The sequence below is a fragment of the Monodelphis domestica genome, chromosome 2 (genome assembly GCF_027887165.1).
Source record: "Monodelphis domestica isolate mMonDom1 chromosome 2, mMonDom1.pri, whole genome shotgun sequence".
Lineage (NCBI taxonomy): Eukaryota > Metazoa > Chordata > Mammalia > Didelphimorphia > Didelphidae > Monodelphis > Monodelphis domestica.
Window position 1 is genome coordinate 65,897,681 of NC_077228.1, and position 27,467 is coordinate 65,925,147.

General features: G+C 37.1%; 1 protein-coding gene across 1 annotated transcript; it reads left to right on the plus strand.

Moving 5' to 3' along the window:
• The first annotated feature begins 1,833 nt into the window (after positions 1 to 1,833).
• Positions 1,834 to 27,467, plus strand: LOC100020127 (putative dimethylaniline monooxygenase [N-oxide-forming] 6). The gene is made up of 8 exons (XM_001372711.4): positions 1,834 to 1,965; positions 6,358 to 6,546; positions 8,384 to 8,546; positions 10,780 to 10,922; positions 16,605 to 16,804; positions 20,146 to 20,501; positions 21,856 to 21,928; positions 26,887 to 27,467. The coding sequence occupies exons 1-8, from the start codon at positions 1,834 to 1,836 to the stop codon at positions 27,227 to 27,229; spliced, it is 1,599 nt and encodes a 532-aa protein (XP_001372748.2). The 3' UTR covers positions 27,230 to 27,467.

The following is a 27,467-nucleotide window of genomic DNA, read 5'->3' on the forward strand; positions in this document are numbered from 1 at the left end:
AGTATGGGAAACTGTATATAGTGTCAGATGTTTTAATCATTTTGAATAGCTTTTTAAAAAATGTCCCTTTTTTATTCTTAAGTGTAACAGATGCTTCTCTGGGAGGGGTCCAAGAAAGGATATAGCAGAAAATATAAATATGAAGTTTCAAATGTCAATAAAATTTATATTTAAAAGGATATGATTTTTCATAAATATTTTTACATGAATTAGTATTTCAAAGCTTTTCCAGAGTCATTATTAATTGAAAGCAATAGCAGAAAGAATAGAAAGAGAGATCCAGAAAATAGAAGATCTACCTTTATTGGCAATAGAACAAGGGAAACAATAAAAAAAAAGATGATGTTGGATTAGAGTTTAACACTCAACACTGATGGCCTGCTGAATGTACAGACAATACCCTACAAGAATGAGGCAAAGAAGTATCTGATGAGCAAAAGGAAGGGAGGGGAGGTCTTAAACTTAGGGAGAGAAGCACTAGTGAAAGAAAGACTGTCCAAAAGTAAATTTGGCTTACTTTGCAGTTTTGCCCAGGACTGGCCCTGGTAATGCCTTCCTGTTTATTGGTTTTATCTGGCTTTCACTAGCACAGGTTACTTTTGCCTACTTAAGTCAAGACATCGCAGACACAAAGAAAACAAAACTTTCCTTCAGAGTACAATACGATTTGTCCTTAGGATCCAGGTGCAGCACCTGTTTTTGTACACTTTATTGTTCCAAAGGATTAATTAACAAAAGAATGTCTGTTCCCTTAATCTCCCACATATCTCAATTTACAGTTCTGGTGTTGCTGGGAAATGCCTACATTTATTCTCTTCAATTATGACCAAAGGGTACTTGTTAAACCCATTTTTTCCTCCCAGAGTCCTATTATTCTCCCACAGGTTTTTGCTAGGACTTGCTTTATATAAAACACAAAATGAAAAGAATATTTCTCTTTAAGAATAACTCCTCCCCAGTCTCCAATTTTTACCTTAAAATCACATCGTTCCCTCCTTTGTAGACCTACTCAAGGATCTGTAAGGAGAAAGACTGACTGATCCAAAGGTAAGAACAGAGAAGTCCAAAGAGAAAAGAGAAAGTATCTCTTGGAAAAGCCAGGAACACACACCTATTCTAGACTCAATGTTATCCAAGGAAGTCAACAAACAAATTACCAGCATATACAGTACTAGTCAGTATTTAGAAACTTGGCATATTCAAGCCAAAAATCTTCTCAAATTATGTAGTATCATAAAAAAAAAAATCAGTGAATCATAGATCTTAAGGACTTCCAGTCTAGTCGATATGTCTGCCTTTATTTTCATTTTATGGATGAGGTAATTAGTCATTTTTTTCCTCTCATTTTCAGAGTAGACTGCCTAGACCCAGAGAGAAGTGTTCTGTTCAATGGCATACAAGTAATTAGGTCCTTGATGAAGTTTTTAGATAGGGCCAAAATTACATCTGTGATGAAGAATTTTTTAAACTATTCAGAATAAGTTAAATAAGATTAAAGCAGAATAATAAGGGTTAAAATCCTGGCTTTACTATTTACCATGATTTGTAAAATGAAAAAGCTAGACTAAATGATTTCTGAGTTCTTTTCTCACCCCTAGACTTTTGATTCTGAGTTGTGTTCAATTGACTCTACCTCTTCCCCATCTCTGTCTCCTTTATTGATCCAGAAAGGATAAAGAAGATTAGAATTGGGCTTGTTAGCATATAACTATGTATATATGCTAGTCCATAGGGGGATGCAGATGAACCATGTCTTAGTGTATTTCCTATGAAGCCCCAAGTGATAATGTTGCTGGAGAACCTCTGCTTGGACCTCTGTTCCCACAGGAGACCATGGGGAAGAAAGTGGCAATCGTTGGAGCTGGAGTGAGTGGCCTGGCCTCCATCAGAGCCTGTTTGGAAGAAGGGCTTGAGCCTACCTGCTTTGAGAAGAGCAATGATGTTGGAGGCTTGTGGAAATTCTCAGTGAGTAGGATTTCATGATGCCACCCTGGAGATTTGAACAAGGGTTTCCATAGCAACATAAATTAAGTGGAAACTTTGTGTTCAAGGGATAGGAAAATCTTCAGACCTGTCCTCCCTCACTGGGCTGAAACTATACCAGTGTAAGTTAGCAACATCCCATTTCCCATCTGAAAATTGCACCTAAGACATCCTCAGCATTATGAGAACTCAGAGTAGAGAATGCCAGACCAGGAAGAGTGGCTGATGTTTTAAGCATCTAAGTGGCATAATATTGAGTGTTGTGCTTGGAGTGAGGAAGATCTGAGTTTGTATCCTGCCTCAAACACTTACTAGCTGTGCAATGTTGACAAATAACTTTACTTCTCTCATTTTCAGTTTCCTCAGCTATGAGATGAGTATAATGACAGCACAGACTTTAGACAGTTGTTGTGAGGATGATATGAGTTGACATGGGCAATGCCTTTTGAAAAATGTAAAGCACTATATAAATGCTAGATACTATTATAGTTACCAATTTCATGGAATTCTCTGGGAATCACCCAAATCTATTTCTCCAAAAGAACAGAATATCATAGAACAAGAGCCAGAAGAGTCTTCAAAGGCTATCAGAGCTTAATTACTTCATATTGGGGGTTTAGGGAGAATGTGTCAATCTTACACAGAGTAATCATCAGAGTCAGGATTTGAACCTAGGTCTTCTGCCTATAGAGCCAGGGGTTTTTGCATTATACCAAATTGTCTTCCTATTGCACTTTGGACACCAGTTGAAACCTTCTCCAACCCTTTAGTAAATAGTCTCTTTGGTTTGTTGTAGCTAAAAAAAGAAAAAAGAAAAGAAAATGTCTCTTGGTCAGCCTTTTGGTAATAAGTAATAATATCTGCCAAACTTAACTAGACTCATCCTCAGCAAATAGACACACTGCTTGTCAATGTGCATGTAAATAAGACCTTTCAAACTTGTTAGGATTTGCCCTTTGTTGGCAAGATGAATTTAGGCCCCCAAAACAAGACTCTTGCAAGGCTGAAGAAAGGTGGTCCCTCCATCATTCATCCCTCTCAAATTCAAATCAGCCCATTTTATTGAGGGGAGAAATAAACTCGAGTCATGGATATAAAGTGGCTTTGGGAAAAGTATCAAAAAGACCAGAAGATCATACCTATACTGGGATTTCCTTTCTACCACTTTAAAGCCCAAAAGCAATGAAAATATTCATGGGAGCCATAGCAGAAAAGGTTGGACATGTTCCTGTCAATTTCACAGCAAAGCAGTCCAATGAAAATTGAGGTTTCATGAGAGGGAGGTACCTAATTTTGTTTGCCAAAGCCTGGGTTACTTAGATTTAGCCCAAGGTTGTGTCTGCTTGGGGTGGAAAAGAACAATTGACAGCTCATAATTCCCAGTGGTATTACCTCCATTTGTGACCTTAGGGAAGTCAGGTTGATAAGCTAAAAGGACAAATATCTATCTTTAATTCATTTCTCACAGACAATCTGGTCAGATGGAAGAACAATGGAATTTAGAGTAAGAAGACCATGTTTTGGGTCTGGATTCTTACACTTTCAAAGTAAATTAATATGGGCAAATTACTTTACTTGTCCAAAATCCAGTTTTCTCATCCATAAAATGGGAATTAAAATATTTATTTTGGGGAAAGTTTTAAGGGCAGTGCTTTATTTTTTTTTTAAACCCTTACCTTCTGTCTTGGAGTCAATACTGTGTATTGGCTCCAAGGCAGAAGAGTGGTAAGGGCTAGGCAATGGGGGTCAAGTGACTTGCCCAGGGTCACACAGCTAGGAAGTGGCTGAGGTCAGATTTGAACCTAGGACCTCCCGTCTCTAGGCCTGGTTCTCAATCCACTGAGCTACCCAGCTGCCCCCTGGGCAGTGCTTTATTAACAGTAAAGTGCAATGTAAAAAATGTAAGCTAGTAGAAAGCAATCTATTAGTTCTGGCGTTCAAACCTTATCTCTGACACCATTTACGTGACCTTGGGCAGGTCATTTAGTCTTGATTCATGTTCATTTCCTATCTATAAAATAAGAGGATTGAACCAGTTGATCTCTGAGGTCCCTTTATGCTAAAAATCTATGCAATGCTGATGCTGAAGATGCTAATGATGATAAAGATGGTTATGATGAAAGTTTGTCTTTTAGAGAAACATAATTTTAGAAAAATTCCAGCAACATGTCAGTGATCTGCAAGAGCCATTGACTTCTACTCTATAATGCAAAAATTAGCTTGGACCCTCTGTTCTATGTGCCCAGAGTCTACAAAGCAGTTTCTCATGTCCTTACAAAAGCCCTTCAGAACATCCCTCATCTCCATCAGCCCGTGGAAAGCTTTTGTCTCTGCCCCCTTTCATATACTCCCAGTCACACAAGGCACTGGATGAGAGGGGCAGGGAAAAAAAAAAGACAACTAGGACCTTTTGGGGAATGTCTTCACCCTCTTTAAGACCTCCACACCAAAGATGGTAAGGCAGCCAAGCTCAGAGGTGGGTTTATCCCATGACACATGGCAAGAACTAATGAGATTCTTCCAAAGAGACTCAATTCCAGGCAAAACATTCATGGCAGGGGGCAACTGGGTGGTTTAGTGGATTGAGAGCCTGGCCCAGAGATGGGAGGCCCTGGGTTCAAATCTGACCTCAGACACTTCCTAGCTATGTAACACTGGGTAAATTACTTAATCCCCATTGCCTAATCCTTATCACTCTTCTTACAAAATCGCCTCATAGTACTTATAAGTTCAGTCACTGAGCATCTATTAAGCATCTAATGTGTGCCAGGCACTAAGCCTTATAAGCACTGGTGATGTAAATAAAATAAAAGGCAACTTCTGTTCAAGAAATTTATAGTCTAATTGGGAGGTAATATGCAAACAACTAAGGACAAACAAAATACATACATGATTGAAGATAATCAAAAGATTCAGTTCTCTGGATCCTCCATTCCTTTGCTTCTAAGCATTTACAGATAGGAGAAAAAAAACTGAGGTCACCTCAATTTCCTCCTTAAGTTAACAGTCTTTCAGTTTTGGGTGAAGCAAATTCACCAATTGTGTTACTTTAATAGATGAATTAATGAGACCTAGACGTTAACTTTTATTCTTTCTTTAAAAGAGAGAAAATGTTTATGTTCACACCTGTTGCCCTGTACCCACATACAAACATCCTTCCCATGGGGAGTTCTTTCTCACTTTTTGCCAGTATGGAAAGGGTGCTGTTGGAGTACTCTAATCCACTTATCATATATCATGCTTTTCTCTTAATTAGCCCATCCCTCTCCTGGTCATGTAGCCCCTTGATGTCATCTTATACTCTTATTAGTTTTCAGAGTTCCATACTGGTTACATGATAATATAACCAACAAACAGTGGGTATATCAGGAACAGAGAATGCAGATAAATAAAAGCTAAGCTCAGAGTTGGATAGAAAAAAGATAGAAAGCCAGGTTATTTTCTAGAAATTACAAAGCCCTTTCACCAACCTCATGTTGACATGAAAGCAAAGGCCATCTTTCAGGAACAAACATTTCAGTTATGTTGCTATATGGCAACAAACAGACCATTATTGCCTACGAAGAACTAAAAGTGAATGTAATACAGAAGGCAGTGGGGAGATATTCGACAGGTGTGAACGGGTTCTTCTTCACATTTTCACATTATCTATAACCAATGAGAAATCATTGAATTTGAAGTGAATTTGAACTCTAAACCCCCACCAATATATAACCTTAAGTAAGTTCACTACCTTCTTTGCATTTTATATCATACATATCTCTATATCATCTATTTGTGCAAAGGAAATTTCTACCCCCTTCTTCTGGGGTCGAACAGATGACCATTGAGTGAATTGGGTCATGAGGAAAGAATGGCAGCCAGGAAAAGGCAGCAATAAAATCAAGAGATCACAAAACCAGGGACAGGACTGCTCCCTGTACTGCCCCCCTGGGTAGCCCAGGGAAAATAGAAAGCCACAGTTGGCTCCTAAGATGTGATGTGTGAGAGTTAGTGGGCAGAGAAAAGGTTTGGTAAACTGAGGCAAGAGTGGATTTTCAGGTTCTTCTCTTCTGTGTTTATTGATAGTTGGACTTCCCTGTGTAGTGTGGCTAAGGGGATCCTAATGGTGGCCACAGAATAGCAAGCTAAATGAAGCAATAAGGAAAGTATCCTATATATCTCTCCTATTTTTCCATCTTTTCCCCCTATTATTTTTGATTAATAAAATTATTAATTTATGGCCAGTCTCATAATTTTCTCTCTTACATATTTATCGGCCAATAAGTAAAGAAATTAGACTAGATAGTATATGAAATCTTTCTAGCTTTAGCGTACAATGAATATGTAACATTTTCTGCTTTTCTATTCTTTAAACCTTGCTTTTCTTTCTAGGACCATGCAGAAGAAGGAAGAGCCAGCATTTACCAATCTGTAGTCACCAACTCTTGCAAAGAAATGATGTGTTTCCCAGACTTCCCTTATCCTGATGACTATCCTAACTACATGCATAACACTAAACTCCAGGAATATATAAAAATGTTTGCTAAAAAGAAGAATCTTTTAAAATATATACAATTTGAGGTAAGATTTCTATTATCTGCTTTTTTCTTAATGTTTAAACGTATAGGATGAGGAGAGCACACTTGTACAAATGGCACCTTATTAGAGAAATGGATATTAACTGATCATACCTTTCACAGATCTAATGTAAATTTGGACTGTCATTTATAGAATTATTCATATGTTCATCATGATATCTCTTCAGGGCAATACTCCCATCCACCCTAGAATCAAAGTATACTGAAAAAAAAAACAGGAAAATGTCGTCAAGAAACATACAGAAACAAGTTACTTTTAAAACCTATATGGCCCTAGTATTCCAAAAATAACCCAAGAACTCTTGAGTAGTGGTTTATATTTCTATAGACAAAAGCTAGCTCTGGGCTCCCCTCCAGTTGGTCTTGCTTCAAAGGAACATGGCACCTAATGGGTACTATGTTACTAAGCACAGAGAATATTAGGCAAATGACTATTCCATTTGATTCCCTTGTCTTCTGCTAAATTAGTGAATTTCATCTTTACACCGAACCAGAGGAGTAAAATACAGGCATTATTTAAAAAAATAATAATAATGTTTGATAGGTTCTTAGAACTCTACCAATTTTACATAAAAACATGGGGAAACATAAACTTTCAGAATCATGTATTAGTTTCTACTTGCACTCTTTCTTTGAAGGGTAATCCTTCAATCTGTTTTGTTTTGTTTTTTCCCGAAAATAAAGCTAAATGGAAGTGCCCCAGTAACTATCACAGATTTAATTAACTTTACTAATTTAAATTAAACTCAGATTACCTAGAAACTTTGTCCCATGTAGCCATTCCCTTCTTTTTCCACATCCAACAGTACACTCTCATCCCAAGCATAAGAGCTATGAATGTCATGATCTGTAGGTAGTTTATTAATCAATCAAAAAAAACATTTGTTAAGCTGTTACTATGTGCCAGGAACTGAAATAAGCACTATGGATTCAGAGAAAGGTAAAAATAGTCTTTGCCTTCCAGGAGTTCACACTTTAACAGAGAACTGAACAAGTAAATGATTATACACATAAAAGATATATACATACAGATATATATATATATATATATATATATATAAAGTAGATGAAAAATCATTTTAGAGATGCTAATCTTATTAGCTACTGAAGGAACTAGAAAAATTCACCTAAAGAAGATAGATGTGAGGGGGGAGAATATTTTCTACTCATGAGGAACAGTGAGAACTTGGCTTTTATTACTGCGTTGATTCAGCACCATGTTGTTCCTCTTCTGAGATGATACTGAAGTTTCTAGGGCAAATATCTATTTAGAGGATTCAATTGACTCCTCTCTTCTCCTTTAATCAGTCTCAGAGAAAGAAGTAATGCTCCTGCTAGTAGACACCAACCTCTCTAATTGTGCCTGTGATCCTGCCTCTTCTGTGTCTTCTGGAAACTTGCCCCTTGGTTCACACTCTCTCCCTCATTTTTTATTTTCCTTATACAATGGATCCTTCCCTGTTGCTTACACATATGCCTTGATCTTCTCTGTCATTAAACAAGCTTTCACTAGGCCCTACCAACTGATTGATTTCATTGATTTCTCTTCCCTTTCATAGCCAAACTTCTGGGGAAAAAATGCTATCTTTACTCACCTCCGTATCCTCTCTGCCCATTCATTTCTGTGCCCCCAAGATTTTTAAATCATGTAACACATTTCCCAGTGTTCATGACAAAGAACAAAATTTATTGATCATTTACCTGCAGAAACACTGCAAAAATCAGAGAATCACAAATTTCTATGTAAGTGTATGGATGCTTACCCACACATGCATGTTTATATATTTATATGGAATCTTTTTTCTCTGGGTTCCTTTAAGACACTGGTCACTAGCATAAAGAAATGTGCTAATTTCCCAGTCACTGGTCAATGGGATATTGTCACTGAAAGGGATGGAAATCAGGAATCATCCGTATTTGATGCTGTGCTGATTTGCTCAGGACACCATGTGTACCCCAAACTGCCTGTTGATTCCTTTCCTGGTAAGTATGGCAGGTATATCATTTTCCACACAATTTCCATAAAACCCAGAAATTTTGACACAAATAACCAATATATAAAAAAAGATGAACAAAGATAACATGCTTTTAAAAATTAAGTTTTATTGATATATTCTATGTTTATAGTTCAAACATTTACATTTATGTTTTTTAATCCTAGAAAACAAAAATAAATGGACCTTTTCTTAAAGGTATTTATAATGTGTATATATATATATATATATATATATATACATATATAGAAAGGAAAGGAAAGGAAAGGAAAGGAAAGGAAAGGAAAGGAAAGGAAAGGAAAGGAAAGGAAAGGAAAGGAAAGGAAAGGAAAGGAAAGGAAAGGAAAGGAAAGGAAAGGAAAGGAAAGGAAAGGAAAGGAAAGGAAAGGAAAGGAAAGGAAAGGAAAGGAAAGGAAAGGAAAGGAAAGGAAAGGAAAGGAAAGGAAAGGAAAGGAAAGGAGAAAAATCAAGTCAACAAAGAGATGATCAGAAAGATAGGAAAAAAATATATCTTAAAAACCTGAATAGTGTGTCAAGGAGAAGTTGATTGACAATGTAAAAAACTGTGGAAGTCAAGCTGTATGTATGAGGCTTGTGAAAAGGCCATCATATTTGGCAATTAAGAGATGGCTGGTGATTTTGGAAATTGAATTCTCAGTAAAATGATTAGGTTAGAAGACAGACTTTAAAGAGGGGAAGGGAAAGAAGTAGAGAAAATGATTGTAGAGAGTGTTCTCAAGTAGGTTAGCCACAAAAGCTAGGAGAAGTATAGGATTATAGCTATTGGAGAAGGACAAATCAAATGAGGGTTTTATGAGGTGGGGGAGACTTGGGCATGTTTATAGACAGTAGAGAGTGGCCAGGATGCAAGAATAGATTGACTATTAGTGAAAGAATGGGTGATAAAGGCTTCAGTCTGTTGGAGAAGAGAAAATTAGCATTTAGAAGACTTACCTTGGCAAGAAAATTCACCTTGTCATGTGAAAGAGAGGTGAAAGAAGAGGTGATTATTAGTGATATGAGATGAGGAAGAGGGAGGAAAAAATTCTATTCTCTCCTGTGTTCTTTCACCATGTCTCATGTTCATTTAGGGGTTAGAGAAAATGATGCTAAGGCCACAAGTTTAATAAACATTCTAAACAGTTATCTTGGCTCTGGACTGTGCCCCTAATATCATCCAGCTAACTTACAAATGCATGTATTAGAACCACTAGGAACATAGATTAGAAAAATATGGATGACATTCAAATCTTTTTTTTTTCCTATGTCCTTTTTTTCCCTATGTGTGGGGAGGTCAAAAAAAGATTGTTGACTGTTAAAAAAGAAAAAAGAAAAATATGGATGGATGGATGGATGGATCAGCCAGTATTCTATAGGAAAAATAACTCAAAAGAATGGCTACCATGGTATAGACATATCGTCAGAGAGCCACACATTAGCTCAAGAGCATAAACAAGTATAGCAGGCATTCCCAGAGCTATTTCTTCTTTCCTATTACAGGGTAATATACAAGCCACATACACTTTAGAGCATCCCGAAGAAGGAGTACTAAAGTTTCAGCACCCTTCTCTCTGACATTTCCTACCTCTACTTTCAAAGTTTTATAGAATAGCCTGTTTCTTCTATAATCCCCTAGCTAAAGAGAGAGTCAAACCCCAGATACACCATATTGTGGCAAGTTTTTCACAATAGTATGGTGCAATTGGCTATATAATACATTAATGTTATTGAAAAATGACAAGTAGACAGATACTGTATAGGGTCAGCCTATATAAAAATGGACATTGGAGAATCAGGGAAATTCATAACATACAGTGTGATTTAGCAAGGATATAGACCTTGTGTTCAACCTCGGTTTGACCAGGGTTTTCTATACAACCCTGGACCCTATATCCCCACTTTACAGATTAGTTTATCACGTTGTCAGTGATTGTGTGAAGAAATATGACTTTTATTTTGTCTATACATATATGTTTGCATATTGTATCCCCAATAGAATATAAGCTACCTGGAGGTAAAGACTACTTCATTTTTGGCTTTGTATCCCCAGCACCTAGCACAGTGCTGGGCACAGATAATGAAGAAGCGATTATCAACATTTTATAGTATATAATGTAGAGGAGAAAATCAACCTATAAACTCAAAGAAGACTTAAAACCTCTCAGATATGGATCAGTTTGGAAATGTCTATGAATTCAATTTGCTTTCCAATCCTTTCACAGGACTAGCAAAGTTTCAAGGCAACTATATGCACAGCCGGGATTATAAGAGTCCAGAAGCCTTCAAAGGAAAGAGAGTGCTTGTGATTGGCCTAGGGAATTCTGGGTCAGATATTGCTGTTGAACTCAGCCACACAGCATCACAGGTATGGTAACAAAAAGCTTGCAGAAAGGAACCATCCATTCTTATTTTTAAATATATATATATATATGCTATTTTTCCCAATTACATGTAAAAAATAATTTTTAACACTCATTTTTAAAAAAAACCCTCACCTTCTGTCCCTAGAATTAATACTATATATTGGTTCTAAGGTAGAAGAGTGGTAAGGGCTAGGCAATAGGGGTTAACTGACTTGCCCAGGGTCACACAACTAGTAAATGTCTGAGGACAGATTTGAACTTAGGACCTCCCATCTCTAGGCCTGGCTCTCAAGCCACCGAGCCACCCAGCTTCCCCCTTAACATTCATTTAAAAAAATTTTCAGTTTCAAATTTCTCCATCCTTCCCACTCCCTCTCCTTCACTCCCTCCCAGAGACAGTAAGCAATGTGATATACAATGTGATTTACATATTCAAGCATGTAAAACAGCCTGCCATACTAGCCATTTTACAGAAGAAGAAGAAGGAGGAGGAGGAGGGGGAGGGGGAGGGGAGGAGAGGGGGAGAAGGGGGAGGGGGAGAAGGAGGAGGGGGGAGGGGGGAGAAGGGGGGAGGGGGAGAAGAAGAAGAAGAAGAAGAAGAAGAAGAAGAAGAAGAAGAAGAAGAAGAAGAAGAAGAAGAAGAAGAAGAAGAAGAAGAAGAAGAAGAAGAAGAAGAAGAAGAAGAAGAAGAAGAAGAAGAAGAAGAAGAAGAAGAAGAAGAAGAAGAAGAAGAAGAAGAAGAAGAAGAAGAAGAAGAAGAAGAAGAAGAAGAGAAGAAGAAGAAGAAGAGAAGGAGAAGGAGAAGGAGAAGGAGAAGGAGAAGGAGAAGGAGAAGGAGAAGGAGAAGGAGAAGGAGAAGGAGAAGGAGAAGGAGAAGGAGAAGGAGAAGGAGAAGGAGAAGGAGAAGGAGAAGGAGAAGGAGAAGGAGAAGGAGGAGAAGGAGAAGGAGAAGAAGGAGGAGGAGGAGGAGAAGGAGAAGGAGAAGAAGGAGGAGGAGGAGGAGGAGGAGGAGAAGGAGAAGGAGAAGGAGAAGGAGAAGGAGAAGGAGAAGGAGAGAAAGAAAGAGAGAAAGAGAGAAAGAGAGAAAGAGAGAAAGAAAGAAAGAAAGAAAGAAAGAAAGAAAGAAAGAAAGAAAGAAAGAAAGAAAGAAAGAAAGAAGAAAGAAAGAAAGAAAGAAAGAAAGAAAGAAAGAAAGAAAGAAAGAAAGAAAGAAAGAAAGAAAGAAAGAAGAAAGAAAGAAAGAAAAAAGAAAGAAAGAAAGAAAGAAAGAAAGAAAGAAAGAAAGAAAGAAAGAAAGAAAGAAAGAAAGAAAGAAAGAAAGAAAGAAAGAAAGAAAGAAAGAAGAAAGAAAGAAAGAAAAAAGAAAGAAAAAAGAAAGAAAAAAAGAAAGAAAAAAGAAAGAAAAAAAGAAAGAAAGAAAAAAAGAAATCTCATATGTTTTAGTTTGTATTCAAACTCTATCATCCCATCCACTCTTCTGACTTATTTTCATCTCCTGGCTGTTGTTTAATGCACTCTACCATCCTGCTTTGTGGAGATTTGCAATTTCATAAGTATTTATCAAACTGAGTAAGGCAACAAGCAGGCTCTAATATATATATAAAGAAAAACATACAACCATGGTTCCTGACCTCAAGGAATTTTCAATGAGAGAGAAGAATGGGTGCAGAAAGAGAAGACTTGTCATGAAAACAATGCACATGTACATGAAAATAAGGGGCTTAACTTTGGAGGATGTGTAGCATCTCAAATTCAGTTGTTTCGGTCCCTTCATTTTTAGGCACATTTTAAGGACAATAACAAGCTAGAAAGTGACCAGAGGGGTATAGCCAGGATTTTGAGAGGACAACTATTCCTATACAAAGATTGATTAAACTAGAACTTAAATGAGAGATGTGGGTTTAGCCTGAAGAGTAGAAGACTTAGGGAAAGGAGTTTGGTTGCTCTTCTCAAATATTTCAAATATTGAAAGGATATTATGTTTATTTGGTACAATCTTAGTAAAGAAAGTCTTCAACTAACATTTGTGATTTTGTGGTTTAAAAAATATTTGGATATCTATATTTCAGCATAATTGGTTTCCTTTGTACATTATTTTATTCTTCTAAAAACAATCTCCTGAGAAAAGGTCCAAAGGGTTCACCAGACTAACAAAGGGGTCTATGATACAAATGTGGGCTAAGAACCTCTGTACCAGTTGATGGGAGGTACAGAGATAGACTGAAGCTCAATGTGGAGAAAAACTCTCTAAAAATTAGAATGGTCCACAATTAGGAGTCATTCATGAGGCAACAACTTCTCACTCAGTGCAGATTCCTCAATGAATCTGAAAGATTCCCATTCATTCTGGTAGGACTAGTTGACTTCTTGTCTAAGATGATACAGAGAGTAGTATTCTTTTTGTAGTATTTTTTTTGGTAATTTATTATATTTTTAAAGCCTTATCTTCTGTCCCAGAGTTAATACTAAGTATATTGCCTCAAGACAATTAAGGTTAAGTGACTTGGCCAGTGGCACATAGTTAGGAAGTGTCTGAGATCAGTTTTAAATTCAGGTCAGACTTTCTATCCACCAACTAGATGCTCCACTTTACTATTTATTTTTAACTTTCTTTTTTTTTTAATTTTGGGTTCCAAATTCTCTCCTTCCTTCTCGCCCCTTCTCTACCCATTCAGAAATTAAGCAGCATGATAGTAATTGAGTATTCCTTTTTTAAAAATTCTTCAACTTTATTTCATTTGCAGTCCATACTCTCTCCCTTCTACCTCCCCTTACACCTGTTGAGAAAGCAAGAAAAACAAAATCTGTTGAAAATATATATAGTCAAGCAAAACAATTCTCAGAGGAAATAAGTTCAATAAATGTATATACACAAAATATACATATATATTTAGTTATCAGTTCTGCATAAGTAATCTCTTTCTGGAGGTGGATATCTGAACATTCCATCATTAGCCCTATAGAATCATGGCTGTTCATTGTGTTGATAAAGTTCTTAACTTTTTCAAAGCTGTTAGTCTATACAATACTGTTGTTAGTGTATAAATTGTCCTTCTGGTCCTGCTTTCTTCACTCTTCAACAGACTATATTAGTCTTCCCAGGTTTCTCTGAAACCATCCCTTCCATCATTTTCACATAAGAGTATTTTTTTCATATTCATACATGATAATTTGTCCAGTCATTGCTCAACTAATGGGCATCCCCTCAGCTTCCAATTCTTTACCATCACAAAGAAAAATTAGTATGAAGTGGGGGGGGGGGTTGTGTATGGATATGAGCCCCTTTCCTCTTTGTTTGAACTCTCTGGGCTATAGACCTACTAGTGACATTTCTGGGCCAAAAGGTATACACAGTTTATAGCTCTGGGAGCATAGTTCCAAATTGCTTTCCAGAATGATTGGATCAGTTCACACAGTTCCACCAACAGTGATTTTATGTACCTGTCACTCTACATCCCTTCTAGTATTTGTTCTTTTCCTTTTTGGTCAATTTTGTCAATTTTATGTCTGGGAGCTGGTGGTACCTCAAAGTGGTTTTAATTCACATTTCTCTTAGTATTATTAATTTAGAATATTTTTCAGATGACTATTTATAGCTTGGAATGGTTCCTCTAAAAAATGGCCATTCATTTCCTTTGACCATATATCATTTGTGAAATATCTCTTGTTCTTAGAAATTTGAATCAATTTCCTACATATCTTAAAAATGAGAACTTTATCAGATAAATTTACTATAAAGACTTCCCCCCTATCCTCTCCTTACTGTTTTGTTTATGCAAAAAATGGTTTTATGTCATCAAAATTGTTCATTTTATATCCTATAAACCTTCCTATTATTTGTTTAATCATGAACTCCTCTCCTATCCATATATTTAGAAAGGAATTTCTTCTATATTTCTCTAACTTCTTTATAATGTCTGAATCGTGTACCCATTTGGAGCTTATCTTGTTATTCTGTGTGAAGAAGCTGGTCTTTACCTAATTTCTGCAAGACACCTTTGTGCTTTTTCCTAACAGCTTTTGTCAAATAATGAGCTCTTTCCCTAATGGCTAGAATCTTGAATTATCTTTGTCAAACAGGCTAATATGCTCATTGGCTTCTATATATTGTGATCCAGATCTCTTCCAATGATCAAGTTCTCTTTTTCTGGTGTACACTCATTCAGTTATCTCTGTGAGATTTTCTTGGAAATACCAAAAATTGGTTTGCCATTTCCTTCCCCAGTAGATTAAGATAAACAGAGGTCAAGTAATTTGCCCAGAGTCATGCAGCTAATAAATATCTGAGATTGGACTCAGGTCTTCCTGATTCCAGGTGAATAAAATAAAATATGCAAAGGAAACCAATTATATTGAAATATAGTTATCAAAATATTTTTAAACCACAAAATTATAGACCTTAGGTTAAAGCCTTCTTTACTAAGGCTGCACAGAAAAAGCCTAATACCTCTTCAAACTTCAAATATTTGACAAGAGCAATCTGTTTTGATAATTGCTGCTACATGGCATAGTTTAAGATCTGATAATGCCTAATCCACTTCCTTCCCATGAGACTTTGAGCAAATGATTTAACTTCTCTGAACTGTTTGTCTGAAAATGGATATGATAATTACTTCAACCCATGCCTCATGGAGTTGTGAGGATTGAATGAAATTATGTATACATAACATTTTTTAAGCATTATGGCAATATTTAGGTGTGAAAATGCTATTATAGTCATTAATTGTCCTAGTTCTCCTACTTCCTAACCTTCTGTCCTTGGATAAGTCACATAACCTCTCTGTGTTTGCTTTTTCATGTATAAAATGAGAATGAGATGCAATTGTGGTGTGGTAGATAGAGAGAAGGGAAGACCTGGATTTAAGTCTTGTCTGTAATGCATTCTGGCTATGGGTCACTTATGCCTCTCAGTGGTCTAGGCAACTTTATAAGACTATGAGTTGCAAAAGAGATATTAGCCTGCACTAGAAGAGTTACTCATTGAGAGTTCTTTACCGATTAAATCACAGGTCTATGAAAAGAATGAAAATCATAATATAGGAACTGCCAAGAATGGCTGAAGGATCAAATGAAATAATATCTCCGAAGTCTTTGCATGCTATTTATATTAGGCTAATTCCTTTATCATGAAAATTGATTTGTCTACAATCACACAAATTGTCCCAATGCTTCTTGGCTTAGAAATCAAGCCTCTTCACCTATTGAATCCCTCTTCTGCCCTACCGTACCCCCAGTTTAGGAATAATTTCATTACACACTATTGCTCTGTTTCAAACCCAGGCAAAATCCTCTAGGGAAAGGTAGAGACATACTTCTAACATAAGTCTAGTCCAAAAGTAAATAGACAATAGACTCTCACTGAGCATCACATCCATCATACTTTAGTTTAGCCTAATTCAACATGTTTTTTTTAAAAAATATGTGAATGAATCATTTCATGAAATATTTATTGAGTCCACAGAACCAGCTGGTTGACTTCCAGGATTGGGAGAAGCTAAGCATTCCCCTACCTGGTTTTAGCTATGGACTTCTCCTTCTGCTGCAGAGAATTTTTTAAAAGAGGCTTCTATCCAAGATCTTGAGAGGGGTGCATGGAGATTGCCCAAGATATAGTTGTACAGTTGCCTTTCTATTCTTCACAGGTTAATCATTGAAACTTGTTGCCTTTTTTCCCCTCTTTCCAGGTCTTTATCAGCACCAGAAGTGGTTCTTGGCTAATGACTCGTGTTTGGGATGATGGTTACCCTTGGGACATGGTGTATATAACTCGGTTCAAAACTTTTCTCTGGAATCTCCTCCCTAACTTTGTCTCTGATTGGTTATATGTTAGGAGGATGAACTCACGATTTAAACATGAGAACTATGGCCTGATGCCTTCCAATAGGTATGAAATGAATTTTATCATTTAAAAAGTGAATGGTAGCTGTGTGACCATGGGCAAGTCAGTTAATCACAATTGCCAATCCCTTATTGCTTTTCTGCCTTGGAACCAATATTTAGTATTGATTTAGAGATGGAAGGTAAGGTTGTGTTTTGTTTTTTAAAGTGAGCCAATGTCTTATGACAACTCTCTGATTGTTTCCTTATATACTTGATTTGAGCTAGTGAGATCCCTTTGAGGATTAGTTGGATAATATGGTGATGCCCAGAGTTATATATAACTGATAGTTACTTCCCATCTATACCAACCATTCACCAATACATTGGCACAAAATTTCTTACTAGTTCTTTGCTGCCAATGCTGCTATACATATTTTGGCATATAGTAAACCTTTATTTCCATCTTTGACTTTTTTGAGACCAATTCATAGATTCACCAGGGATTCATCAGTTATCCTTCAAACCTGACTACTCCTATTTTTGGGAAGAAGGAATTTTACCAATTTTCAGAATAGGAGATAAAAATCCCAAATTGTTTTAATTTGTATTCTTTTATTGTTAGTGACTTGGAGCATATTTCTAAATGGTTATTATCAGTTTGTATTTATTTTGAAAATTGTTCACATTCTTTGGCCACACATCTATTAAGGAAGAAAACATTTTTCAGAGAAAAAAATCATTGTGTTACTTTTTTAAAAATAAGGAAGTATAATACTTGTAAGGAATGCCTTTTCCCAACTTAATATGAGCTAATCTATTCTGAGTCAATAACTAATTTATTTTATCTTATCACTTTATTTTTTTATTTCATGAGAGAGTAGTGGCATAGACTGTTAGGCTTGAAGTGGGAGGTATTTTGGGCAGTTTCACTGGCTCTCCCCCATGCTTGGAATACTCTTTCTCCCCCCTTCCCCACCACATAACTTGACTGGCTTTCTTCAATTCTCAGTTACAAGAAACCTTTCCTCAGTTCTTCTTAATCTTAGCACTTTCCCTCTGAGATTATATCCAGTTTGTCAGAAAGATAATAGATAGAAAGATAAACAGATAGCTGAATGGATGTAGATGGACAGAGATAAAATGAAACAGATAGATGGAGATAGAGATAAATACAATTAAGAGAGGGAGATAGTAGATAGATACTTTTTGTAGCTGCTTGCCTTTTTTCTCCTCCATTAGAATATGAGCTCCTTAAGAGCAGGGACCTTGGTTTTGTTTGTTTGTTTGTTTGTTTTATTTGTTTTTTGTGTGTTTGTTTGTTTACCTTTCTTTGTAGCTCAAGCATTTAGCACTGTACCTGGCACTTATTAGACACTTAATAAGTGCTTTTTGACTCTTGTTGGCTTAGGTTCAAGAACATTGCTTTTGACACTTACTAGTTGTGTGGCTTTAGGAAATTCCTTTAGCCTCTCTCTGATTTAGGCAGTTAATTGGGACTTATCAATATAGGGCCTGCCCTATTCAAAATATTTTTCAAATGACTGTTGACCTGCCGTATTAACTCATATAGATAATGTTGAACTTCATGGAGAGCCTTCTGCAAAGGGAGTTCCTCAAGCTAATAGTTAGTCAACATCCCATTTTATTTTATTTCTTTTTTCTTCAAATGGCTTTTATGCAGGCTGGAATTTGCCCAAATGTTTAAGTTCTGGGGATTTCATATAGTTTTTGTACCTTAGGGTCATTATAACAGGCAAAATGCCTCTTTGCACAGACTTATGGGCAATAAATTCTGGTTTTGGAAATTCAGTACCAAAAAAATCCTATATTTCTCTTCTCAATGAAATACGAAGTGATCCAGTGGGTTCACTGGCATTCCTTACCAAAGTGAATCGGGGCATTCTCTGCTATCTAGAATGATAGAGAGTAACCTAGGGCACCGAAGGGTCAGATGACTTGCTCATGATCATATAGTCAGATTATGACAGAGGCAGGACTTGAACACAAACAGGTCTTCCTAGTTCTATAGCAGCGAGTTCACCATCCATTACACCATACTATCACAATTTTTACAAATTACTTTTTTTAATATTTTTTCACACTTATCAACGTCCACCATAAAAACGGCAAAAGATATTGAAAGCTACTACATGCTATGTTCTGAAATGTAAGAAATTGGATTACATGATTTGCAGAGGTGAAAAAATTTTATGTTCCCAAATATAGGGAGTAGAGGGAAAGGGAGAGGGAACAGGAATTCATTAACCACGTACTATGTGCCAGGCACCATTCTAAATGATTCCCAAACAATATTTTATTTGATCTTCATAAGTACCATAAAAGGTAGCTACTGTTATCCTTATTTTACAGTCAAGAAAATTGAGGAAAAAACGTACTTATCTGGGGTTGCAGAGCTAGGAAGTGTCTGAGATTGGATGTGGCTTCAGATCTTCTTGAGTCCTATCTAGAACTCTATATACTGTGCCACCTAGCTAACTGATGAAGTAGAAAGCGAAATCCCATGGTTTGTAAAGCTTCACTTGTCTTGGGTTTCCAAGACACAAGAAGGAACACTAGAATACCCTAAAGGGGAAAAAAAGAGCTGAATTAGAGTAGTGAGGGACATAAGTGGTATAATGGTTAGAATTATTAACCTGGAATCAGGATGATCTGAGTTTAAATCCAGCCTCAGATACTGACTAGCTATGTGATCTTGGGCCAAGTCCCTCAATCTGTTTGCCTCAGTTTCTTCATCTGTATAATTGTCCATGAACAAGTAATTTAACCAGTCTGCGTCTGATAGAGTTGTTGTAAAGGTAAAATTGGATAATATTTGTAAAGTGCTTTGTAAACCTTAAAGTACCATATAACATTATTATTTGTTATTAGTCGTGCAAGATTTTAGCACATGAAACTACACCAAAAATCACTATAACTAGTTTTATGATTAAATTGAAGAAAATGAATGAAAGATCACCATCTATTAACTCAGTCTCTTTGGAACAATCAGGATGAGGGTGAGGTTGATGGACATCAATGCAGATCAGTAAGTCAGCAAAAATGCCTTCGCATTGCAGCATGGTTTTAAGTTTCAAGACACTTTCATAATTGTGCTCCCTATTTATTCTCATCCATTTGGTGAACAACTAATTAAATATCTAGTATAAGTAGCAGAAAGATTTGAATTGTGAATTATTATTAATTATAAAAGCAGAATCATCAAAAGGAATATAATTTTCTAAGGATAAAAATGGAAATGTGTCACACATGGTGAGTGCCATATAAATGTTTATCATCATCACCTTAAATATCTATTTAAACCATATAAAATTCAGCTCCAAAAGAAGGTCCCTCAGTAAAGGAGGAAAAGCATTCCTGGGACATTTGTTTGCCCTTTCTGTGCAGGGCCTCAAGAAAAGAGCCTTTGTTCAATGACGAGCTTCCAGCCCGCATCATCTGTGGTGCAGTGTCCATCAAGCCCAACGTAAAGGAGTTCACAGAGACGTCCGCAGTGTTTCAGGACGGGACCGAGTTTGGCTCCATAGACTCTGTCATCTTTGCAACTGGCTATGGTTATGCCTACCCTTTCCTGGATGACTCAATCATCAAAAGCAGAGACAATGAAGTGACACTATATAAAGGCATCTTCCCTCCTCCTCTTGAGAAGCCGACCCTGGCTGTCATTGGCCTCGTCCAGTCGCTCGGTGCTGCCATCCCTACGGCTGACCTACAAGCCCGCTGGGCTGCCAAAGTCCTTACAGGTAGAAGATGCCATAAATTCCATGTCAGGGATTCAAAGAAAGGTTAGAGTTTGGTCAAAGGAGCATTGATGTATTTCTGGGGAAATTCTGAAGAAATCAGGATGTTTTAAAACTCAATCTACAGGAACAGCTGGGTGGCTCAATGAGAGCCAGGCCTAGAGATGGGAAGTCCTGGGTTCAAATTTGACCTCAGACACTTCCTAGCTGTGTGACCCTAAGCAAGTTACTCAGCACCTATTGCCTAGCCCTGAGCACTCTTCTGCCTTGGAACTAATACACAGTATTGATTTGTAAATGTGTAATTTTTTTCAGAGCTTATATAGAAAGATAGATAATTATATATTATTATCTATATTAATTATTATAAAATTAATATAGTATTGTTGATTATAATATATTAAGATATAATTAATAAAATTAATATTATATTATAGTACTGATATAATATATGTGTATATAGAGATAAATCAATAAAGTAGCATGGGTTATATGTATGCATATATATAAATGTATACACATATGCATTTTTATTATGTATTTACTATGTGACCATGGGCAAGTGATTCTCTTAGAGCTTCATTCAACTCTTAAGATTACATAAGATACAGACAAGTTGTTGAACTGCATTAAAAGAAGAAATTTCCATACGGTGAAGAAATCAGACATCCAGACCAAACTTTTAAATATATGCTATATATGTGTGTATGTATGTCTCTAAAGTAATCAAAAAAACATACTTAATATGTTCCTAAAAAGCTATAAGAAAATCAGATAAATTTTAAATGCACCAGGGAAGTTATTATTGAAAAAACTCTGCAATGAATAGTTGGGGATATGAAGAATCATTTGTCACATGGGTGATTGCTTATAATTCTATTATAATTATATTTGCATATATAATTATAATAAACAGATTCATCTGTTCTGTGATTTCCTCATTTGCAACACTGGATTTTCTTAAAGTAGAATCAGAGTAGTTCTAATGTTAGAGGATACAGATTTCCAGTGTAAGGGAAGAAATGAGATACTGTCCTTGACCACAAATAGCTTGTAATAGATGGGGTGTTATGGCAGGAAATCTGACTGTGGTGCATCTTGGGGTTACAGCTAGCAGTCATGAATGTGTAGACAAATATGATGATGATTTTCATGCATCATAAAGGCAAACAGTATGCTGTTGGCTACCATTTTCTTATGCCACCAGGGCAGAACAGGGCATGCCTTATCCATAAAATAAATAGGCCACAGCCCAAGTGGTGGGAAAGGAAACCCAAAGATTTAATCATGTGTCCTTATCTAGTTCTCATTTGGGAGAACATTATTCATGGACATTTCTTTCTCCTTTTCTGCCTAGGTTCTTGCACTTTGCCTTCTTGCAAGGCTATGATGGATGACATTGATGAGAAAATGGGGAAAAAGCTCAAGTGGTAAGTGAATGCATATGCTAAAAAATAATTCCTGAAGTTATCCTTTATCTAGACCCAAGAACACCATAACATGCAGTCAGGTATTGTGGGGAGTGAGAGCTAATTCATTTCTATTGGTTATGTCCTCTGGAAAGATTCCATGTTCAAGATCACAGAATCAGAGATAGAGACTTGGAAGGGCTCTTTGAGGTCATCCAGTCTAACTCCACCATTTTTCAGAAGACAAAACTGAGAGCCAGAGATATTGAATGACTTACCTGCTGTTATTTGGCTAGTAAATAGCCGAGCCAAGGGGTAATTTAGGCCATTGTTGTTGTTCAGTTCTTTCCATCATCTCCAACTCTCCATGATGACCTTATGAGTTTTCTTGACAGAAATAATGCAATGGTTTGCCCTTTCCTTCTCCAGCTCATTTTACAAATGAAGAAACTGAGGCAAACAGGCTTAAATGTCTTGCCCAGGGTCACACAGCTAATAAGGGTCTGAGGTCAGATTTGAACTCAGGAAGATGAGTCTTCTAGACTCACCACTACAGCACCAGCTGCCCAGACAAAATCATCTGACTCCAAATCTAGCACCCTTTCCACCTTCCCACCTTGTTCCATATAGCCCCAAAGATCTCCATATTGATAGCAATGACTCAGGCTCACATAGAAATCACTATGAACCAGTTCTGTGACTTGATACTCCATTTAAATGATTTTTTTTCATGTTGATAACCCTGGAAAGGGAGTAACCTTCCACAGTGATGTTTTCCAAAGGGTTTTGAAAGAATAATTAAGTAATGAAACCTGGATGAGCAAGCAAGGCTGGAGCTAGATCTTAAGCCCCAAAGGAAGTCCCTTAATTCTTTCAGAGCTTTAGTTAGTGGGTGTGAGTGCCCTAAAGTAGAACTGGTCTGACTCACAGGTGAAGGGAGGGACTTGCCCATAGTCAAACAGCTGGCAAACTGAGGATTTGGGCACTGGAACTCCAATTTTAGGACTCCAAAGCTATTTCTTCCACAGTAACCACTCATCAAAGTTTGGGACAAACTAGGATCAGTCATTCACACATTCTACCAGCACATATTTGCAGTCACCTACTGATTGTCAATACACACTTTCTGAATTTGTCAACAACAAAAGCCAAGCTGAGCTACTAGGAAAGTGAATAAAATAAAATTATTTTTTGAGCTGATGCCTGGGTGGGGAAATCCCTGGTTAATTTGGAAAGGAAATGACCAAAACAAACAATGACCTAAAAAAAAAATAAACTCCTCTTCTGAAGAATGTCTTTATAGAAGGAAAAAGCTCCAGATTTTTCAAAGTAATAATTTTAATAGTATTTATATTATGCTTGAAGGTTTGCAAAACAATTTAAATATCTCATTTGAGCCTCACAACACCTTGTAAAATAAGTTCTATTATTATCCCCATTTTATAGATGAGGAAACTGAGATCGTGACTTCCACAGGATCAAACAGGTAGTAAATATTTGAGGCCAGATTTGAACACATTTCTTCGTAACTCCAGTCCCAGCTTTCTCTGAATTCTGACACTTAGCTGCGCCCTATACAAAGCTCATTATTTCATTTGAGCCTCATAAAAACCTTCTGAAATAGTTCCAATTATTAATGCCATTTTTCAGAGGAAGAAAATGAGACTGACCAACAAGAGAACTGCTTCTCAAATGTGAAAAATGGAACCAAAAGAAAAGAACTGTCCAAGGTCCCCCAAATGGTCATGGCTAGAACTTTGTCTCCTGACATATTTAGCACACCAAGTTTCTGACGTCAATTCCAAGTCCTAAAATAATTATTTCAAAGCATAATAGTGAGTTTAGGATTCTTCCAACAAAGATTGTGTGCACTAATACAGTAAATTTCTATAACACATTATTTGTTAGTAAGTATGATCTTCTTACCAGGGGAAATATTGAGATAATTTCTAAGTCTCAAAAGTGATCTTATTAATATGTTTTTTCATTAAAAAAGTACTTATTTCCAGCAGCCTTGGGGAGGTAGGTAGTTCAAGTATTATTGTCACATTTTTACAGATGGTGAAACTGAGGCATTGTTGGGCTGAAGTCACCTAGCCATAATTAATAGAGGGGAAAATATCCAATACAGGCTTTACAATTATCTTCCAAGTTCCAAGTAATTTTATGAGTGATTCTCTGCTCTCTCCCTTCCAAGAGTATCATGATCCTCAGGATGTGATCAATCCATAGATGTGATACATGTGAAGTACTTTGGGAGCTTTGGGGAAGATAAGAGCACTTGAGAGGAAGGAAAAGAGGGAACCAGAAAAGATTTCATAGAAGAAGTTATGCCTGATCTAGCATTTAAAGGAGAGAAAGGTTTTCTAGTTAGATGACGCACTGGATGGTGTTGATTAAATTTTTCTGGGGGCAGCGGGGTAGCTCAGTGGATTGAGAGCCATGCCTAGAGATGGGAAGTCCTAGGTTCAAATTTGGCCTCAGACACTTCCCAGCTGTGTGACCCTGGGCAAGTCACTTAACCCTCATTGCCTAGGCCTTACCACTCTTCTGCCTTGGAACCAATACACATTATTGGTTCCAAGACAGAAGGTAAGGGTTTAAAAAAAATTAAAAATTTCTGGAAATTGCTGCTCTTCCAATCTATTTTTGAAACACTTGCAAACAAACAAAAAAAAAAGACAAGAACAACTGGAAAATATGCAAAAAATAGTCACTTTCCCCAAAGTTCCTTCTTGACAATTTCAGCTTCTCAGGAATCCAGAACTTATATAACAAAATTTTCTACACTACCCCTAAGTCATTGTTATGTGACAAGAAAAAAAAACTCAGAAAAAGGAGTTCAGACTCCTGGGTGGTTGCCAAATTGTTAAGATTAAAGTTCTCCGCAGATTGTATATCAATTATTTATTAAATAGTGAAAGCAATTGGAGAGAAAAAAGGTGCATAATTACATGGCCAGTCAGCTGGCTAACCTTAGCTTGCCACTGATCACTCCTACTGCTTCCTAGCCTAGAGAAGGCAAACTTCCCTGATCCATAATATATACCCCTGGTGACATCCCTTTTTTCTGGGTCTCCCTGGTTGGATAGACAACCTCAGTCCAGGTCAGAGACCAATCTTCCAAACTCCAGGAGTCATGTGGGAAAAGAGGCAAGCATCTTCCAGGATACCAGAAAGCCATGTTCATAACCCAGTCAAAGGGTAGGGATGAGACCAAAATGGATTTCCAAAACTTTCCTTTTAAAAAGGAAAGAGGAGTAAACTTTTATTTTAAATCCACACAAAAGAGTGGCCAGGCCTAGAATCAGAAGACTCATCTTTGTAAGTTCAAATCCAGCCTCAAACACTTATTAGTGGTGTGACTTTGGGCAAGGGAAGTCACTGAGCCCTGCCTCAGTTTCCTCATCTCTAAAAGAGGTGGAAAATGAAATAGCAAATCACTCTAGTATATTTGTCAAGAAAACCCCAAATGGGGTGATGGAGAGTTAGACACAATTGAAAAAAAAAATGTCTGAACAAAGGATTGCTATAAGCAGAAGTCATGGGGAATGCATTCCAAGTGTGGGAGATGGCATGAGCAGAGATGGGCAGGCAGGAAGGAATAGCACCCAACTAGAGAATAATAAAAGCACCCCTTGAAATAATGGCCCAAATTTATGAATGGCTTTGCTGCTATGGCTGTGAGGTAGGGAACACAAGACTACTGGTTTAACCTAAGCATCAAGTTCTTTAGAAAAGTAAAGTAAAAGAAATAAATTAGAAAGGAAGCTTGGAGTCAGATAGCAGATCTGGAATACCCAGAGGTGGAGCTGGCAAAAGGCAACGTGGAGCCAAAAATGACTCTAGAACCGAGAAGTGAGGGCATCCGAGCTGTGAATAAAGACAAATTACTCTGCCAGCAAGCGGGATGCAGAGGAAAGAGATGGAGGACAAAGGAGCCATTCCTGCATTACATTTATTAATTGCCTCATAAAATGTACTGTTTTGAGCATTGGAAGAGATGCCAGGAAACCTTAAGTCATTGACAATTCTTAAGAGGCAGATAGTCCAAAAGGGAACATAAGGTAGGTAGGTGTGTGTGTGTGTGTGTGTGTGTGTGTGTGTGTGTGTGTGTGTGTGTGTGTGTGTAAAGCACAGTGGATAGAGCACCGGACTTGGAATGAGGAAGACTCATCTTCATGAGTTCAAATCCAGCCTCAGACACCAATTCGCTGTGTTGCCTAGAGTAAGTGATTTAACTCTGTTTGCCTCAGCTCCTCATCTATAAAATGAGCTGGATAAGGAAATGGCTGACCACTCCAGTATCTTTGCCAGGAAAATCCTAAAATGGGGTCACAAAAAGTCAGGCATGTTCTAAACAATTAAACAAGAAATTATTATCCACAGTTCACACAGATCAGAAAACTGAGACTTAGATCAAACAACTTTCCTCTGAATATCAGAAGTTAGATTTGGACTGAGGTCCTCTAGAGTTTAAGGCAAGGACTCTATCTACTAGGTTATGCTTAAGAGGGCGAAAAGAAAGAATTATGCATTAACTCTTCTGAAGAAGATATTTGTGGTATTGAGATTGTTTGTGGAATTTAATTTGCTATGTTATCTCTTTGATTTGGTCACTTAATCAATCGCCATACTGTTTAAAGTTTCTTGACTTGTGTTATAGAATAGTAGGAAAAAGGAAAGCAATTAACATTTATTAAGCACCTACTGTGTTGCTTTATAAATATTACCTCAATCAGTCCTCACTACAACCCTGTGAGATCAGTACTAATATGAATCCCATTTAACAGCTAAAGAAACTGAGGCAGACAGTGGTAAAATAATTTGCCCAGGGTCCCATAAGTGGTAAGTATCTAAAACTTGATTTTAACTAGGACCTTCCTGATTCCTATCCGCTGTCCCAACTAGTTGATAGATGTTGTTGTACTTCTGGGTACTATTTTGAAGTCCACTCCAATGTTCTTTTCTCTTCCAAGGTTTGGCCAGAGTCAGACATTACAGACTGATTACATCACATACATGGATGAACTCGCCTCCTTTATAGGAACAAAGCCCAATATATTGTGGCTTTTTCTAACAGACCCCAAACTGGCAGTGGAAGTTTACTTTGGCCCCTGCAGCCCTTACCAATTTCGTCTGACTGGGCCAGGAAAGTGGGATGGAGCCAGAAATGCCATCTTGACCCAGTGGGACCGAACAGTGAAGCCTTCCAGGACAAGGGCTGTCAGCTGTGCCCAGAAACCACAGCATTTTCTCTATCTGCTTAAAATATTCTCCTTCTCTGTATTCCTTCTAGCTATTATGCTTGCATATCATTAATAGTCAATTAATAGCCAATTACTGCCAGGGCCAGAAGGGTATTCTCAAAAGTCAATACTCCCACCCCTGCAAAGAATATTCAAAACATTTTTCAATATACTAGCTTTATCACTCATTCTTGTTAAGAAGGTACTGATGAGGTAGAAGTCACAGTTATCACCCCTAGTTCAATGAATCAATCAATAAACGTTTTAAATGACTAGGATCAAAAGTTCGGCTTCTCAAACTTTTTTTCATT

What these genes read in the sequence shown, in the direction of transcription:
- LOC100020127 (XM_001372711.4), top strand. Translation starts at nt 1,834, where the DNA reads ATGGGGAAGAAAGTGGCAATCGTTGGAGCTGGAGTGAGTGGCCTGGCC. An exon ending in GAGGCTTGTGGAAATTCTCA is followed by an intron (nt 1,966 to 6,357) that starts GTGAGTAGGATT and finishes TTTTCTTTCTAG; the next exon opens with GACCATGCAGAAGAAGGAAG. An exon ending in GGCCTGATGCCTTCCAATAG is followed by an intron (nt 16,805 to 20,145) that starts GTATGAAATGAA and finishes CTTTCTGTGCAG; the next exon opens with GGCCTCAAGAAAAGAGCCTT.